Genomic DNA, 19875 nt, shown 5'->3' with positions numbered 1-19875 from the left:
GGAAATTTCGTCCAACGGATGGGATGTCTCCCATCTTCAGCCACAAATCCAACAGACCGTGCCACAGAACACTTGAATGCAGCTCATCCCACAAGTTGGTAACTGATCTAGCTCAACCACCGCCTGCAGTCTTCCCATAAAACCTGAATAAAATGGGATTTTCTCACATTTTCCATTCAACAATCCATTTAGCTGTGCATGCACTTTCTGATAAGCAACCTAAGCCTGTGAATATATTCACCACTGAGCAATCTTTCTTTATGTAGAGTGAGGGAGCCACCTCAGGTGGCAGCTGCTGAGGGGTGGAGACAGGGCCGTCTTAAGCATATCTGGTGCTGTGGCGCCGTGGTGCGAAGATCCCTCTGGCACTCCCCCCCCCCATTTCCCAGAGCAGCTGCCTGGCGGGCGCAGCAGTGCGGCGCCCCCTGGCGACCCGGCGCCCTGGCACATTGCGCCACCCAGCCTTGCCTTAGGGGTGGAGATTGGACATTGCTGGGGGAGTCACCCCACAATCTGCCTTGTGGGCCCTGGGTGTGGTAGAGCATTTGGCCCTTTCACCAGTGTTGAAGTAAGATGCAAGCACTGGTCTATTCAAAAGGGAGTGGCGCCATTTTCTCCTCCACCACCAATGACGTAAGCCAGCCCTGCGCTACACAAGTAGTTTTCAAACTTTCCAGTTCCTGGGTTATCTTTTCTCAGAATTGTCTCATCTTTGCTAAGGGACAACCAGCTTGTTGCAAGGGGTTCTGGGATACGTTCCATGGAACACAAGTTCATGCAAGGTCCTGTCAGGTCTGTCCTTGTAGCTAAGAATTACAGGAGAAGCTGTCTTTTAGCGAAAGTCATCACCAAGATACCCCCCAATAAGCTTTTGAGGTGCTCCAGGTAATGGTTTTGCAGGCCACTGGCTGAAGCAAAAGCTCCTTGCTTCTCTCTGACCTCTCCTCACGCATCAAATGCGGCAGCCCTTTGATCATCCCTCAAGAGATTATGCATGCCAGATGAGGCCAATCCAGTGCCAAATCCAGTATGTCTCATTCCTTTTATGTCTTCCTCCTTGCGTAAGAAGAAAAATCTGTAAAGTGTCGCTAGCCGGTTTGGAGCTGTAATGTGCTACATTTTCAGGACTTTCAAAACAGATGCATGCAGATTATTCAAGCTGTTTTGTCAAATCATTATTTAAAAAATCAGATTTAAATAATAACAGAAACGGATCATCACATTGACATACAGCAAAGTGAACATTTATTCATGTTTATAACATTATATACATGCTGTCTTTTGGCCCTTTAAAAGTTCCCCTCCAAAGGATCTAAAAATAAATAAATCAAAATCTATGAAGTAATTGGGAAAATGCAGTTACTGCTTTCATTTCTTTCCTTAAATAAATCTACCCGTCCCCTTAGTTATTCCTGCAGTTTTTTGCAGAGCTCTTTATGGTTTATATAACTTCATATAGGTTTATTGAATTTGGTACAATGCTTACACATGATGCAACTTGGTTCATACATTGTTCCATATTTTGCAATGTTACAAAATCACAGAATTCTAGAGTTGCAAGGAAGCTTGAAGGTCCGGCCTCCTGCTCTTTATCATTCACCCCAAAATAATGAATGTAAACCAAAATGTCTGCCTCCAGGCATTTTGTTACATGCCAAAAGTACACAAGCACAGACTTAAGTATCCACACGTGTGCATATGTGTGTTTTTGCTTTTCTTTCTTTTGTTTATTTACTTGCATTTTCTTTTGATCTAAAGGCACAGACATATCAGACATATCAACTACTGTGTCCCTGTTGTGGTGAATTCAAAAGTCAAAGTTAGTTGTCCTTAAATCCTATTATCAATTGGGAGTAAAGCAACAGTGTTTTCAATAAGATGTCGGAACTGGGGGTGGCTTACAGGCAATCTATTCTTCCCTGATTCTTTTGTAAGTAACTACCTATAGATAGTTTTTCTCAGACTCCTCCAGTCAGTATTAGACCTTTCATTAACCTCTTGAGAGGGTTGCCATATTTAAAGAAAAGTTGTGGAGCTTCCTGGTTCTCTTGGCAAAAAATCCGGACATTTTGCCAGACGCTAATTTCGCCGTTTGAATCCCGGACATGTCCAGGAAATTCTGGACGTATGGCAACCATACCTCATGATGGCCACATCCAAGACTCTACCCAGGATGGATTTGTTTGCCAGGATTAATAAACCTTAAGTTTCTTTATTATTTCACCAGCAGTCATACCAGACGATATAATCCTGCACTTTGCTGCAAAATATATGCACCAAAGCCTAACATTGACATACCGCCAAATAACGAGGAAGTTTTCAAGTTCCCCAGCATGGTACAGTCTAGCAACAGATAAATCAAGCCCAGTTGAGCGGTCTTTAGATTTGGAAAGAACTGGATTATCAGATATGGATCTGCCCAGATATGCTATAAGTTTTCCCTAGCAGAGATTCAGCCATTGAGTTTTGCCTTCATGCTTAGTTGCTCAGTCAGCACATCACCAAATGCTGTGATGTTTAGAATGGAGGCTGAGGAGAACAGATGTCTTTCTCATTCTCCAGCTACACTTGTTGTCACACCACTGATCACTAGCTGCTACGCCAAGGAACTATTCAGGAGGGGAAGAAATCCTGGGAAACAGAGAAGCACTCCAAGGCAAACCTATTTCCTGCATGTTGAAGAGTTGAATCTGCCTTTAGGAAATCACCATATTAATATCAGTCTCAGTATGGTGTAGTGGATAGGGGCTGGACTTAGAACTAGGGAAATTAGGTTCACCTCAGCCATGATGCTCAACCGGTGGCCTTAGGGCAGCTCCCCCCAACCTGGTGCTCTTCAGATGTTGTTGGGTGGTAGCTTTCCTCATCTCTGACCATACACTGTATTGGCTGGGGCTGATGGCTCCAGCAACATATGGAGGGCCCCACGCTTCCCATACCTGTAGAAAGAGAAGAGTTTTCCCTCCACCTCTTTAGGTGAGGGAGGGTAACTTTGCAACCATGAAGCTGCAAAGATGTCACATTGGTTGGGGCTGATGGTAGCTGGAATCCAAACCATCGGGAAGATATCAGGTTTGGGGAAGGCTGAGCTTAGGCTGGCCACCACCTCTCTCTCTTTTTTGTAAATAATTTTTATTCATTTTCAATGAAATCTTCGAATTAATAACAAATCCAATCAAATCATTCCAAATTACAATAATAATAATAATAATAATAATACCACCGATTATATATTCCAATTACAAAAAAATTCAAAAGCGGACTTCCCATGTTCCAGATGTCTTGAGATTTTGCCCTCATTAAAGTCTCTGCGTTCTTTGCTATTGTTCGATTCACAACTCTGATTTTAACTATTCTTATTTTCTCAAACCATCAGTAGCTGTTCTGTAACTCCCTGTTTTTCCCCCTCCAATCCCTTAAATTGTTAGCACACAAGAGGTATTTTTTATTCCATATTGTTGGCTTGCCACCATGTCTCAACCTAACTTACTATACAGAGTTGTTGGTGAAGAAAAAATGGAGCGTACGCTCTTTTTAATACCTTATCCAGACTCAGTTTTCCACTGCCATTTAGCTACTACAGCCATACCTGCTACTTACAATTTCCTAACTTCTTCCCTCATCTCTTCTTCATTATCTACTGTAGATTGCAAGTGCTCTGAGCAGCCCCTTGATTTGTATGGCACCTTGCATATGATTGGCATGACACAAGTGTCACACAGTTGGTAGACACAGCCGCTTGAACTCGACCAGTAATCAAAGCTGGATGTGTCTCCTCTACCTCAAGTGAATTCCAGCGCTATAGAAAAGATGCAACAACTTTCCCCTTTCTCTCCTAGCAGGTAGAGTATATTTTTCCCAGGCACCCTTGCCTTTGCCAAAATCTTTACTTTACAATGGTAGGCATTGCCCAGAAGCTTTGATCAAGGAACGTGGCCCTGCTATGACAGGCACATACACAAATAATAACAACAGTGGTTTCCTAGGCCAAAATAATGAAATATTATTGAAAACGTGACCCAAGATGGCACCATGGACTTTCCAAGGCACCCCACCCTCCCCTTATCAAATGAAAGGGAGCCAAACTGGTTCTCCCAAACACTCATTGCAGAACCTGAATTCATCCCCAAACCCAAAAGTACAAGAATAACCTCATTCCCTGAGTATTGCATGCCCTTCTTTATTGAACAATTTACATTCCTCTTTCTTTAAAGACCCGTTGGATAAGTTTCCCTTCTCCCACCCTAAAAGCAACAAGCCCTGTTCACTAAAAACCAAAACAAACCCCAACCACAGTACCCACCCATCTTCTATACCGGCTTAAGATCACCAGGAGAGGTGGGTCTTTTCCAACACCCCTGTGGCACTTCTAAACTGAGAAATGGATGAGCTGCAGTACAAGAAGCATTCAAGCTTGGCCAACACTGACTCCATAAATGTTGATGCTTCCTGGATGACGTCACAGGCAACTTCTATGCTGGATCAAAATTACACAACATGGAGACGTTACTCACAAAAGGCAGAGGCCGATGCATTAACATAACCCCAAAGTTAATCTGTAGAACAGAGGTCTATTCATTCCCATGTATGACAACCAGCTAAACACATTCATGCTATGGTGAATTTGGAGGTCATGTATGAAAGCAGTACAGCCCTCTTCACAAGCTCCGATTCTGCCTTGAATCAAGATGCTTGTTCATTCCTTCCTTGACAATGCCCAAGACTCAATATGTGGTTTCTCTGGTGACTTGGCTGGAGAAGGTATGGTTGCTGGAGATGCTGTTGGACTTCCTGTTGAACTTGGTCCTCTTCTTCTTCTTTCTCCATGGCAGGCACACAAACATGAGCGTGGAGAGGAAGATTTGGCGGAAGTTGGCAGAGACCAGGTTGTACAAGACTGGGTTGATGGCTGAACTGACATAGAAGAGGATGTTTGTCAGCATGTAGAAGTAGTGGTAGAAGTCAAAAAGGAAGCTAAGGGGAGAGAAGAAAAGGGGCAAATGAGCAAGGAAAAACAACAACCAGATTGCTGAGTTGTGTAACAAGGCATTAGTTACAGGTAGGTAGCCGTGTTGGTCTGAGTCGAAGCAAAATAAAAAAATTCCTTCAGTAGCACCTTAAAGACCAACTAAGTTTATATTTTGGTATGAGCTTTCGTGTGCATGCACACTTCTTCAGATGTGTGTATCTGAAGGTGTGTATCTGAAGAAGTGTGCATGCACACGAAAGCTCATACCAAAATATAAACTTAGTTGGTCTTTAAGGTGCTACTGAAGGAATTTTTGTAACAAGGCATGTCATTCTAGGGGGCGACACTTAATTTTTGCTAATTTCTTCAGTGAGGGTTCTTAAAAATACCGTGAAAGAGAGAGGGGAGGGATTCAAATTTGCTATAATTTTTGTGATACGAAAACATTTAGTTTGGTAGATCTATGACAGCAGCTGCTTTCAGGTTAAATCCCTGGAATCTCCAGATTCTGAATCTCAGGTAGGAAGGCTGAGGTTAAAAAGGGACCCTGACCTGCCAGTAGGAATGGGCAAATATCACAATTTTGGTTCCTCTCAGTTTCTCATTTGTTTAACCTTAAGTTCAGTTACCCACACTTCCATATCAATTCACTATTTTTTTTTAAAAAAGAAGCCATCATGAAAATTTATCAACATTTTAGTGCACATTTCTCCAAACATACTCTATTCAATTTTGCTAAATGTACACATTTTTCCAAAGCAACTTCCCCAAATATAATGCTTTCTTGCCCATTATTTTTGCTAATATATGAATATATATGCATTTTATGCTCTAGTACATGCATATTTGTACACATTACTTGGCTGGAATTTCAAGGGACAAAGATTTGGCTTGGAGTCATGCACTGGGCCTGAGGTTGTCCTTTCTGTCTACTTCAATGGAGAAGGAACCTCAGGAGAGCAAATAGCTGAGATGGTGGATAAGCACATTCACACCTCTTCCAGTGTCAGGTTCAGGGTCTAGCAACTTGGACTTCCTTTAGGAAGTTCTTGACCTTATGGATTTAGGGGCTGTTAAACCTTCTAGTTCTATGAACTTGGCTCAAGGTCATTGGCTGGAGGTGCAATCAGAGTGATTTGGATCACCAGAACTTCTTCCCTTGAAGGATGAGGGAAAAGGGTAAGGGGGGGGGGCTGAGCCATTGTCCAGCCAATACTTCCAGCAGGATGGCAGCTTTCCCCTGAGAGTAGTTGTCCTCTTCTAAGAGGCCAGGAGTCACCTGATTGGGTAGGGGTAAAGGAAACCAGGCTGTTGGCCACTGTGATTTGCATTGAAACATACTGCAGTTAATGCACAGAATTAGGTTACTCACTCTGACCACTGATTTTCTGGCACATAGCAATACATAAGTCGCCGTACATGATACGGAAGCCAGCAGACAACAAAGGCAATCACAACAGCTCCTGCAATGGACAAAAATACCGATTAGTCTCTGTAGTCGGTGTGGTCTGCACTTTCGTTGCATTGCAAGGCAAGTTGATGATCTGCACCCTCTGCTATGTTAAATCAGCATCCCACAGCCAGGGGCAAAAGCTGGCTCACCTAACTGTTTGCAATCATTGCAACAACAACACAAGTTCTGCATGAAAAAAATAGGAGTGATTTTCAGCTTTCCGCACTGGAGGGCTCTTATGCATGGAGGACTTTGCTGCAAAGAAAGGAATGCAGATGGAAGGGGAAATAATGATTCAGTAGTGGAAGGGTGGGGAATTTGCATTTCGTTGATGGTAATTGGTTGGGGCCCACTCACCTGCAATGGGTCAAACTCGATCCAGTGGTGGGCTTGGGACCACAGTAAAGAATGATGTGGATCAGAGTGGATCCTGTTGGTTCCCTTGTAGCCATGCATGTACCTCTTTTAAAGCCATCTAAGTTGGTGGCCATCAGTGCCTCTTGTGGGAGCAAATTCCGTAGTTTAATAATGTACTATGTGAAGAACTTAATTTTGTCTGTGTGGAGTAGCGCAATGGGTTAGTGCTTCTGTCTGCTAACCAGAAATTTGGTGGTTTGAGCCCACCCAAGGGCAGCTGTGGGTAGGATTCCTGCACTGCAGGGGGTTGGACTAGATGACCTTTGGGGATGCCTTCCAACTCTGATTCTCTGATTCTAGTCCATCATTCAGCTTTAAAAGCATTGCTTTTTGGGGGGCATCACTGTTGCCTCTCCCTCTGACAGCGCCTCATGCCTGAGGACTGCCTGTTCACCAGGAGTTCAACCCAAGCCTGAAAACAAACAATAAGCAGAAAAATCCATTTCGGAATCTGATCTTTTAATTTATTAGGGCTTTGCAAACAACCTTCTCATCTGGAGGCAATAAGCTGTTTGAAAGATTTCTGTAATGATGGAATGGTATCATAGACATATTGGTATATGAGCACTCTCCATGGTACTGAACTATGGGTCACTACATTGACTTAATATAACACAGAGATAGATACTAAACATTAGTGCAGGAGCTAGCTATAACCTATCAGACAACACCTGCAGAGCTGCTTCCGGTTAGTGTAGACCAGGCATAGGCTACCTTGGCTCTCCAGATGTTTTGGAACTACAACTCCCATGTTCCCTGACCACTGGCCCTGTTAGCTAGGGATCATGGGAGTTGTAGTTCCAAAACATCTGGAGAGCCATGGTTGCCTATGCCTGGTGTAGACAATACTGAGCTAGATGGAACACTGGTTAGTCTCAAGGTAAGGAGGCATCCTGCCTTCTATGTTTCAGGTCTGACCAAGATTACAGGTACTTCTAATAATTGTTTAGCCCAAAATAGAAGAATGAGGCTGCAGTTTTGGTTTTGGCTCTCTGGGCTTTGCATCACGGCTGCCACAGATCAAGGCTAGGGTCCAAGTAGGCAAAGACCTACTTGGAGCCTTTATATTGAGGATATAAATGAGACTTGCATGGAACTGTCCGCAGAACTGTATCCAAGGAGACCAGATCTCTCTCCCTTGCCACCCCCTCGCCCTCTTTGCACCTCCAAGTTTATCTCAGATACATCTAATTGCATTTCTCAATTTGTAATAGCAGTGTGATTGCATTGAATATTACAACATTACCATAAATAGGTTACTAATTGGTCATTTATTTCCTGAGTCATGGCAACTAATTTTATATACCAATAGGTAGATATAGAGTCTAATTGCAGAGAGGTTCTTTAAGAAGATCAGAGGCCACAAACAAGCATTCAGATCTCTGCAAATTCATCCCAGTTCCTTCCTGTAGAGTTCCATGACAAGTCTGGATCAGGACAAATATTACATTTCCATAATTTCTAAACCATGATCCAAAAGTTCTGGCAGCCATTAGAAATTCTGCTTGACATTTCAAGGAATCAACTTACTATCTGTTCTTACATTAACAAGCATGGCATATGATTGACGTGTCTACATTTTCAAGACGTTTTTATTTTCCCCCCTTGAATCCTTGATATTTCTGCCCTTAGTTGCTAATACCATCTTAATTTTTGCATGCAGAAAAAATGCACATAGCCCTAAAGACTACACAATCCATGATGCAGTGGGATGTGAAAGGATGGGCATACATTCAGTGAACCATCTATGCCACCTGTTGGTACCTGACAGGCACTTCAGGGGAATGAACACTTTGCTGTGTCAGTGCCATGTGTTTGTTTGTTTCTTCCTGAGGAACTTGAGCAGATTCTCAGAGAACCAGATCCATATCAATGATTATTAGCTATGACAGGTAAATGGATCACCCATGTTTAGAGGCAGTATACCACCAAATGCCACTTACTGGAGGCAAAAATGAAGAGAAGAGAAGCCTTGTTTTCAGAAGCACCCACATAAGCCATGGTGACAACTGTTCCTTTTCATCATCTGCCTCCAGCTTCTTACATTCAGAGGGCCTTCTTGGTAGTGGTCCCCACCCCATGGAATGCCGTCCCATTGGATATCAAGGAGATAAATAACTATACAACTTTCAGAAGATATCGGAAGGCAGTCCTCTATCGGGAAGTTTTTAAAGTTTGATGTTTTATTATGGTTTTATATTTGTTGGAAATGGGATGCGGGTGGCGCTGTGGTCTAAACCACAGAGCCTAGGGCTTGCCGATCAGAAGGTCGGCAGTTCGAATCCCTGCGACGGGGTGAGCTCCCATTGTTCGGTCCCTGCTCCTGCCAACCTAGCAGTTCGAAAGCATGTCAAAGTGCAAGTAGATAAATAGGTACCTCTCCGGCGGGAAGGTAAACAGCGTTTCCGTGTGCTGCTCTGGTTCGCCAGAAGCGGCTTAGTCATGCTGGCCACATGACCCGGAAGCTGTATGCCGGCTCCCTCAGCCAGTAAAGCGAGATGAGCACCACAACCCCAGAGTTGTCCGCGACTGGACTTAACGGTCAGGGGTCCCTTTACCTTTTATTTGTTGGAAGCCGACCAGAGTGGCTGGATCAACCCAGTCAGATGGGTGGGGCACAATTATAGAATCATATATTCACAGAGTTGGAAGGGACCCTCAATGCCAGGCATCCCCAAACTCAGCCCTGCATTGCAGGGGGTTGGACCAGATGGCCTTGAGTAGGCATCCCCGAACTTGGCCCTCCAGATGTTTTGGGACTACAACTCCCATCATCCCTAGCTAACAGAACCAATGGTCAGGGATGATGGGAGCTGTAGTCCCAAAAACATCTGGAGGGCCAAGTTTGGGGATGCCTACTCAAGGCCATCTGGTCCAACCCCCTGCAATGCAGGATTATCTAAATAGATGATCTAATCATCATCATCATCATCATCATCATCATCATCATCATCATCATCACACGTGGAAGCTCATTTTAGCTGTTAAGGCCAAATGCTATTGACAGACCACCCCTCCTAGGGTGGGGAACCTCAGGCCTCCCTACCTGATCTTTTGAACCTCTTCCCAGGCCACACCCTTCAATGACCTTCTTCAAGGCTAGTGTGTGTACTTGAGCTCTGATAAGGCCTCTTGCTTGTATGGATATCAACAGGGCTGTGGGGCAGCTTTGACTCTTAGGCCTTTAATCACACCAACTGCTACAGAGCATGTAGGACTGCATTTGTTCACATTCATCCATCCCTACCTTTGGCTCTCTTCCCTTCCTCCCACTGCTAAAACCTGGACTGTAAGCTCCTTGCAGGCATAGACCTACCTCTGTTTGTTTGCAGAACTCCGCAAACCCAGACACACATTGATGGTGCTGCATGCATAAGTATACATAAGAACTATAGTCATCTAGAGGCACAATTTTCTGGAGCTCACACAAAAACAAGTTTATCACCTCCAAGGCAGGAAAGGCCCAGTAGCTCTTAGAAAGCCAATGACACCCCAGGTGAGTTCTTTGAAGTTTTCCCACTTGGGTGGTATTGGCAAATGAGCTGAAAAGCTACGATCCCAGGCAGAGCAACCTGTTTAATGAATTGCCAAATGAGCTTCATTCAGAAACTGGCACAAGCCAATAAATTGTTTGGAATTCAATCTGCCTAATTAGCCTGGGGAATTAGCCTGGGGAAGGAAAGGAAAAATAAGCACAGACCTGTGACATGCTGTACATTATTTCACCAATAAAAGTTTTAAATCTTTCCAGAGCTACAGGTTGTTGTTTTTTTGCTGAAGGGTTAGGGCTGATTCAGCTGTGCCCCAGTAATAATAATAATAATAATAATAATTTATACCCTGCTCATCTAGCTGGGTTTTCCCAGCCACTCTGGGCGGCTTCCAACAGAAAACAACAACACGGTGATCCATTAAACATTAAAAGCCTCCCTAAACAGGGCTGCCTTCAGATGTCTTCTAAAAATCTGGTAGTTGTTTTTCTCTTTGACCTCTGCTGGGAGGGCGTTCCACAGGGCGGATGCCACTACTGAGAAGGCCCTCTGCCTCGTTCCCTGTAACTCGGCTTTTCGCAATGAGGGAACCGCCAGATGGCCCTCGGAGCTGAACCTCAGTGTCTGGGCAAAACGATGGGGGTGGAGATGATCCTTCAGGTATACTGGACCGAGTAGAAGCTCGTAGAAGGAAGTTCTGCCATATTTAGACATAGCTGCCCCTTTGCTTGTAAGTGTATAAATGTTTGTGCTTTTTCCTATTTTGTATGCCTCAACTATTTGCAATCCCAAATTTGCTTCTGGATCTTATTGGCCATGCAGCCTGAACCCGCAGGGTATTGGACCCCAGTATTTCCCCAACATACATTTCCTAGGAGGAAACTGTGGCATTAATGTGAAAGCCTCCAATGGGCTCTGTCCTGGCTCTTATTGAGCCTGTGTCTGAATAAACATCTATTCCACAAGTAAGAAACAGATGTTTATTCAGACACAGGCTCAGGAGCAGATACAAAGCTCAAGGGTCATGGTTCAGGAGTTCAAGAGTGGGGCAAGAAGCTTGGAAGTGGACGGAAGCAACAAGTTTCCATGCCCCACCCACCAAGCTTTTAAAGATGAGCCATGGCATGAGGATCAGTGTTCCAGGGTGATAGGAATTGTAGCCCAACAACATTTGGAGAGCTGTGAGTTCCTGAGTCCTGCTGCTAGGAGTGGTAGTTAGAGAGAGTGTCTGTAGATGTGGCATACCCTCTCATTATAATTCATTGGTTTCTGCTGACATTTCCCATGCCAAGGCAGGAATATAGAATCATAGAATCATAGAGTTGGAAGAGACCATAAGGGCCATCCAATCCAACCCCCTGCCAAGCAGGAAACACCATCAAAGCATTCTTGACATATGCCTGTCAAGCCTCTGCTTAAAGACCTCCAAAGAAGGAGACTCCACCACACTCCTTGGCAGCAAATTCCACTGCCGAACAGCTCTTACTGTCAGGAAGTTAAATAAAAAAATTCCTTCAGTAGCACCTTAAAGACCAACTAAGTTTTTATTTTGGTATGAGCTTTCGTGTGCATGCACACTTCTTCAGAAGTTCTGAAGAAGTGTGCATGCACACGAAAGCTCATACCAAAATAAAAACTTAGTTGGTCTTTAAGGTGCTACTGAAGGAATTTTTTTATTTTACTTCGACCCAGACCAACACGGCTACCTACCTGTCAGGAAGTTCTTCCTAATGTTTAGGTGGAAACTTCTTTCTTGAAATTTGAATCCATTGCTCCGTGTCCGCTTCTCTGGAGCAGCAGAAAACAATCTTTCTCCCTCCTCCATATGACATCCTGTCATATATTTGAACATGGCTATCATATCTTCCCCTCTCAAAAAGCACTGCAGTGAAAGTTTGCAGTCTTCCCATCCCTACCTAAGGGGATTGTCAGATCGCAGCAATGGGCACACTTCCAGTTGTAAGGGTGAGAAAGTGGTGGATACCTGAGTGTAACAGGCGGCAATCTGTAATTTTCTGCTACTGCTGTCTAGGTTGTAACCTGGTTTAAATATGAGATTAAACAATAATAACACTGACCAATGATATAATTGGCAGCTACAGTAAATGGAACTGTATAAAGGGAAGTGGATTCTGTTTAAGTAATGAAATAGTGACTGTGTTGAACATGACACGTCGACCTGCATTTTAATTATATTGTAAAATCTAATAAAATATCAATTCAGGGTGGTTGTTTTTTCCCTTTCAGTATTTGCATTGGGAACCCGTTTAGCTAGGACTGCTGCGTTGTTAAAATATTCTTTTGTTCATTCACAGATTAGCAGCTTTAAAAGAAATCCCAGATATGATAATATCTTAACACTGGTAGTTCTTCAAGGATAATGAACTACTAGTTCACATTGAGACCTTAGCAGAAGCTCAAATAGTAATGTGCAGTAGGACAATCATAAGAACAAGAGAAGAAGCTGCTGGATTAGGCCAGTTGCCCATCTAGTCCAGTGTCTTGTTCTCACAGAGGCCAGCCAGATGATCAGGGGAAGCTTGCAAGCAGGATCTGAGTGCAATAGCACTCTCCCATCCCAGCAGTTGGATTCAGTGGAGGTAGAACACAGTATTCCAGGTTAGTCATCATGGATCACAGAGGCTATAGGCAAGAGCAGGCATCCCCAAACTTCGGCCCTCCAGATGTTTTGGCCTACAACTCCCATGATCCCTAGCTAACAGGACCAGTGGTCGGGGAAGATGGGAATTGTAGTCCAAAATATCTGGAGGGCCGAAGTTTGGGGATGCCTGGGCAAGAGCGACTCATTTGGCCTTGCTTGGATCCCAGGATCATGCATTCTGGGACAGCACAGGAAATTTTTGCTATCACTTTTCTTAATAAACATATATCCTTTTTTTTATAATCTATTTTTATTAATTTTCCAATTAAAACACGATTATATCACATTCATTATTTCGAATTATACAAATACATATCAATTAAACCGAATATTATGCCAAATCATATAATATTTTCTGGAGTTCCCATGCTTCAAAAATTTGGGGATTCCTCGCACCCGTCTACTGCCGTCTTTTTCTAAAGTCCAAATCTTCTCTCAAAATCCAAAATAATCCCGATCATTCCCCACCAGTCACTAAAATATTTCTTCTTTCATCCAATTTTTTCACAGCTGCTGAAATAAGTATCAAACGAGAGTTCACATATATTCTTTCTCCTGTGTGAGTTTTAATCGTCCTGCCCCCCCCCATATATCTTCTGTCTGGAATGTCCTGTTGCGTCAGCCTTTCAACACGGAGCAGCGCCATCTTAAAAAGCTTAGATCACTTTCGTTTTCTTAAGCTTTTTATTTTTTAAACCACCGATCTTTGTAAAATTTACAGCTTTTCCAGGCAAAGAAACAGCAGTCACCTTATGTATATACTCTTGATAAGTTTGTGGCTCTCCTTGCCCTGTAGCTGAACTTAGCTTCAGATCGCTGTTCGAATTCAAAGTGCGTCACAACCATAAATCCACCGAACGCATTCCAGGGACTCAGACCATCCAGTTAAAGGGGGGGCCTCTCTCTTCAGTAGTTTTACAACTTCAACGGATATGCTCAGTAGAATAGTTTATAGTTCATTACTCACTCAGGTATTCTTTATCTCTCATTTGTTCCAAACAAACAAGGACGTCCCGTCCGGGAAGGTATGGAGTAACTCGTAGAGTATATGAAAAAAAATAAAAAAGTTCGCTTCCCTTCTCGTTACGTCCCCATCAATCTTTCTTCCAGATAAAATACAGCTTTGACTTCTCACCCTCAGCAGCACAAATTCCTTGGCAGTAAACAGAGCTTCTTCCCCTCCTTCCGAAGCATGTCCATGAATACGCCTAATTATCTTCTTTAATCATGGAGATCCCGCTCTGCAAGTTGGCGTCCGGGAGATCCGACATTTCATGAGTGCTCTCAGCCCAGGCCCCCCCCACTCCTTGAACAGTCGGAGTGGGTTTGGGGGCATCGCGGGCCCGTGGCCCCTCTCCGTAACCCCCGGAGAGGTAAGGGGGTTGCCTTTAACTCCCCTGGCAACCGCCGAATTCCTCATGAAGGTCGGAGGGATGGAACAAGGGTCAGCCATTCCTGCAGGCGGAAGCGGAACTCCCATATATCCATGTGTTTTCAAGGAGAAGGTGTACAGTGGAGACCTCCTCCAGTGTACACAGTAACACAGTTTTCAATGTATCTTCTAAGCAACACCAGTGCTTAGAATGCAATCCAAGATGTCCCATTTAATAAGAGGTAGTTGAAAGACTTGAGCAATCCCCCTAACAGTGAACTCAGGTGTGGAGTGCCGATATAGTTTGAGCCAACATGGAGCTACTCATTATCAAGAGCAGGCATCCCCAAACTGCGGCCCTCCAGATGTTTTGGGCTACAACTCCCATGATCCCTAGCTAAGAGGACCAGTGGTCAGGGATGATGGGAATTGTAGTCCAAAACATCTGGAGGGCTGAAGTTTGGGGATGCCTGATCAAGAGGGAGGCCTCAATATACTAACGGGAACTTTGAAGGTATCTCCACAAACTTTGCCATCCACACACAGTCCATGAAGTATGATGGCAGCCGTTATGCTAGCGTAAAGCAAAGAGGAGTTGGAAAATGCTTCATCAGTGAGGTGGGCATTCTGGAAGTTTGTTTTGAGAAGCTTAATAGCTGGTACGGTAACTTTCAAGTCTCACGTGCCAGACCTCAGCAAAAGAAAGTCTGTCAAGATATGCAGGAATCTAGGAAGAGGGCTTAAAGAGAAAGGAACTTACGTAAGACTCGGACGCCGTGCTTCAGGGCTTGTACACGGCCAGGCTCCATGGACATGCTGAGCATTGTTTGCTGCCCTCCAATAGTGCACACCTGGTTTTCTTGTGCGGCTTGCTTGAACATGATGATGAGCTGGTTGGCAATTATGGAGTTCAAGACGGAGATGACAACCATTGGGAAAACGAAGGAGATGAAAGCGTTGACCTGGATGAGAGAGGACAGATATCATCATCATCATCAACAACAACAACAACTTTATTGCACTAGCCAAAGGCCATGGCATCATTTGCAAAGGGAACAAAAAGAAAAGCAACAATAGCCATAAAAAAGCATAAAAACACCCAGCACTGCAGATACAATAAACCACCATCACTTCTCCTAAAAATTATTTGTTGCATACGATAGAGTGGCAAGGGGTTCTCAGGTAGAATGTGCCAGCTTAAATGTCTGAATCACCTTTGCAATTGACCACTATTTCTTCTAGTTCTTTCACCTGATCTTCTTAGCTGCCAATGCATATACAGTCATACCTCAGTTTAAGTACGCTTCGGTTTGAGCATTTTCAGTTTAAGTACTCTGCGGACCCATCTGGAACGGATTAATCCACTTTCCATTACTTTCAATGGGAAAGTTCACTTCAGGTTAAGTACGCTTCAGGTTAAGTACGGACCTCCAGAACCAATTACACTCATACTTCGGGTTAAGTACGCTTCAGGTTGAGTACTCCGCGGACCCACCTGAAACGAATTAATCCACTTTCCATTACTTTCAATGGGAAAGTTCGCTTCAGGTTAAGTACGCTTCAGGTTAAGTACAGACTTCTGGAACCAATTGTGTACTTAAACCGAGGTACCACTGTAGTGCTATTTTATAAGTTACAAAGTCATCAGTATCACTCAGCAGCCATTTCACCCTTTCCACCCTGTTTGAGTGTGTTCCATTCATGAGCAGGGGTTTTATAAATTGGTCTCTTGGTTCTATATATAGTGGGCATTGCAATAGACAGTAGTACAGTCCTCTACACAAGGTTGCCCACACAGACTGAGTCTCTCCTTGTACTGTACTTTGCCATATCGACCATCCACCCCCTGCCGAGGGCATCGATTGGAATCGTAATTCTGTAAAAGTGATTCTTAGTACGGCAAGTGGGAGCTTTGTCAAATAACTAGCTCGGATGTCTTCCGTTTTGATAACTGGGAACCTTTCTACATCGGACCTGAAGAGACAATCTCTTAAGTGCGTCTTATCCAGGGGTCCCCAAACTATGGCCCGGGGGCCGAATGCGGCCCACGTGAGCCAATTGTGTGCCCCCCGCCGACCCCCGCTGGCACGCTGCGGTTGCCCATCTCTGGGTTGGTGGGGCGGCAGAAATAGCTTGTGCACACGCACGAGGGCCTGAGGGCGGGGGAACACGCTCCCATACACACGTGCACAAGCTATTTCTGGTGCCGCGCCGACCCGGAAGTGCCCTGGAAATGATGTCTGCACATGCGCAGAAGCCATTTCCAGCGCCACGCCAGAAAAAGTGAGTGCATGTGCGCATGGGAACGTGTTTCCCCGCCCTCTGGCCCGCCACGCAATCGGCGCCAGAGGAACCGGCCCGAAGCCGGGTAAGTTTGGGGACCCCTGGTCTTATCCATCTTCATGATCACCTGAAGATCTTGTAATTGATATTGGGTCAAGAGGCATTGGATGCCATCCTTCCAACATCACCACCACCACCACCACCCTAGCACTGATGACACTAATGAGGAGAAATGCAGAGAGAAGAAACACCATGGTGCACCTGCAGGAGCACAACCGAACGCCTTCCTCTGCCCCAGCTGCAACAAAACATGTCTCTCACACACCGGTCTCTACAGCTACAGCAGGTGCTGTAACTGTCCAACAGTTTGACTTCACCCCAAAGGCACTCTCCTCCATTTTGTCTCAAGATAGATGGATCCCAATCCAATCCAATGAATTACCTTCTAAATCACCATATCAGGGCAATTTACATGTAAGATAACTAAAAAAAAAACCCAGTTAAAACAAACAAAGCAAAGCAAAACAAACAAGATATACCTTTAAAACAAGACAAAAACCCAGCAAAGGTGACACTGGAACTAAAGACCCATATATTCTGTGGGAAAGCCTGCTGGAACCAGCATTCCTTCAATTGTTTTTGGAATTTGCATATAGTGGCTGCCTGTTGTATCTCAGCAGGAATGCTACTGTGGAGCAGGCTTTTGGGATATTTGGAAATTATCCGGCAGATTGCAGTGATCTACTGGGCGTATAACTGATAAAGCAGTAACTTGTCCCTGAATTTATATGCTAGTACCGGAACCTTGAACTTGGCCCAGTAGCAGATTGGCAGCTAGGGCAAATTCCGCAAACAAGGTGTTGTCCGCTGTTGGTAGGTTACAACTAAAAGTGTGTGTGTGTGTGTGTGTGTGTGTGTGTGTGTGTGTGATTTTTATTATTTTTCCATTTAATGATATGCAATCATAACATTATTATCCTTTTTATCTCTCTGGCTCTTTAGAGCCCATCGATTGCCTTCCCTCCCACCTCATGGCTTTCAAAATCAACCTTTATATCATTGCATTTTATACATTTTCCAATTCTAATTTCACTTATTACGAAAAGACATTGAAGTTTAACTTAAAAGAAAAGGGGAGAAAGTTTCTCATTACAAGTCTTCAGACAACCCTGCTAGTGATGTTAATTGCTTACAGTAATCTTTCAAATATCGTATAAATTTACTCCAGTTCTTTTGGAATACTTGATCACGCTGGTTTCGGATTTTTCCTGTCAGCTTTGCCAGTTCCACAAAGTCCATCATTTATTGTTTGCCACTCTTCTTTAGCTGGTAATACTTGTTATTTCCATTTTTGGGCTAAGAGAATTCTTGTTGCTGTTGTTGCGTACATAAAGGTAAAGGTATAGGTAAAGGGACCCCTGACCATTAGGTCCAGTCGTGACCGACTCTGGGGTTGCGCGCTCATCTCGCATTATTAGCCGAGGGAGCCGGCGTATAGCTTCCAGGTCATGTGGCCAGCATGACAAAGTCGCTTCTGACAAACCAGAGCAGCACATGGAAACGCCGTTTACCTTCCCGCTGTAGCGGTTCCTATTTATCTACTTGCATTTTGACGTGCTTTCGAACTGCTAGGTTGGCAGGAGCTGGGACCAAGCAACGGGAGCTCACCCCGTCAGAGGGATTCGAACCGCCGACCTTCTGATCAGCAAGCCCTAGGCTCAGTGGTTTAACCACAGCGCCACCTGGGTCCTGTTGCGTACATAAACAGTCTTTTATCTTCCTTTAGTATTTCTTTACCTAGTTGCTATGTTCTACACCAGCTATTGCCTCTGGATCCAACCATAAGGGTTACTCCACATAATGAACAGCCAAAAGAGGCTGGTACTGATATTTTGTTTGCCTTTGTTGGTGTTGGGAACATTAGCAATGGCTAGGAACTGGGTAATGGGCGTTAAATTTAACAGGGCACACAAGTGGTTGTTGAATTAATTTAAATACTGCTAATGTCAAAATACGCATCTCAGCAACTTAGAAGTATAAAAACGGTTATATAACCATTGAAACATATACATCCATAAACACATCACACAATTGGAATGCACCATAGGGCACTCCCATTCAAATATTAAAATATAAACAACTTATTAAAACAAGCAATAAAACAACCCCATTGAGTGCAATCTTTCCTATGAAAAGTTGCATCCTCATCAAGAGCATCATGAATTATATTCTAGAAACTATGACTGCAAAAAATAGAGGAAGCTGGAAGGAAAAAAGGAAAGGTGCAGTTCTTTTCCTTCTATTCTTTCTTTAAGGAATGGTTGATCAAATAGGGAGATGGACAGGAATGTCAAAGCTCACAAAATGTATTTGCCTAAGAGACAGCAGACAGCACTTTGAGACTTTTTTGCATTAATGGTTTCCCTTTTACCGGCTTCATAAAAGAAAATGCAGTTTGAAGTTTGACTTGTATAAAAGCCTTTTCCATATTGCAAATATTATATGTTTCCGTGCTTCTGTCTTTTTTCCATACTTGGCAGAAGAAGAAAAAGTTGCTTCTAAGGAATTAAGTTTTTGTCCATGAATGTTTTTGCACCACACACCAAAAAAATGGTTAGCTTTTGAGTTGTTGTTGTTTTTTAAATAGAGGATTAGACAAATACATTGTTGACCAGCCTATCAATAGCTGCTAAAAAGACCGACTTAAAAAGCTCAACAATTTGCAACCCTATTGATGAATACATAAAGACATTATATATTAGAATGGGGAAAAACCATATAAACATTAACATATTCCCTCCACCAGTGTGGTGTAGTGGTTAAGAGCAGTAGGCTCCTCCACATGCAGCTGCTGGGTGACTTGGGCTAGTCCCACTTCTCTGAAGTCTCTCAGCCTCACTCACCTCACAGAGTGTTTGTTGTGGGAGAGGAAGGGAAAGGAGAATGTTAGCCGCTTTGAAACTCCTTCGGGTAGTGATAAAGCGAGATATCAAATCCAAACTCCTCCTCCTCCTCCTCCTCCTCCTCCTCCTCCTCCTCCTCCTCTTCATAGCTGCCTTCCTCCAATGATAGTGGCAACAACATTGGCAGCACAGTAACAAAAACCAATAGTATACTCCCATCCACTGACCAGCAGAGAAAAATAAAAACTCAACACTCCTCTCTTTAGCCCTAATCCAGAGAAATCTGCCATGTCAACCTCACTCAGATATTTCCTGGGCTCCCAAA

At 43.8% G+C, this 19875-nt stretch overlaps 1 protein-coding gene across 1 annotated transcript in view; it reads right to left on the bottom strand.

The window, feature by feature from the left end:
- Window positions 1-952: 952 nt before the first annotated feature.
- NTSR1 (neurotensin receptor 1) overlaps window positions 953-19875 on the bottom strand; it is a 115815-nt gene continuing 96892 nt past the window's right edge. The window contains exons 2-4 of the mRNA XM_035124085.2: window positions 15125-15326; window positions 6342-6432; window positions 953-4974 (exon numbers count right to left, since the gene is read on the bottom strand). Of these exons, the coding sequence (XP_034979976.2) occupies window positions 4725-4974; window positions 6342-6432; window positions 15125-15326 (543 nt within the window). The 3' untranslated portion in view covers window positions 953-4724. The remainder of the gene's footprint in view (window positions 4975-6341; window positions 6433-15124; window positions 15327-19875) is intronic.

This window comes from Zootoca vivipara, chromosome 7 (assembly GCF_963506605.1).
Source record: "Zootoca vivipara chromosome 7, rZooViv1.1, whole genome shotgun sequence".
Lineage (NCBI taxonomy): Eukaryota > Metazoa > Chordata > Lepidosauria > Squamata > Lacertidae > Zootoca > Zootoca vivipara.
This window is presented reverse-complemented; position numbering and strand designations above follow the sequence as displayed.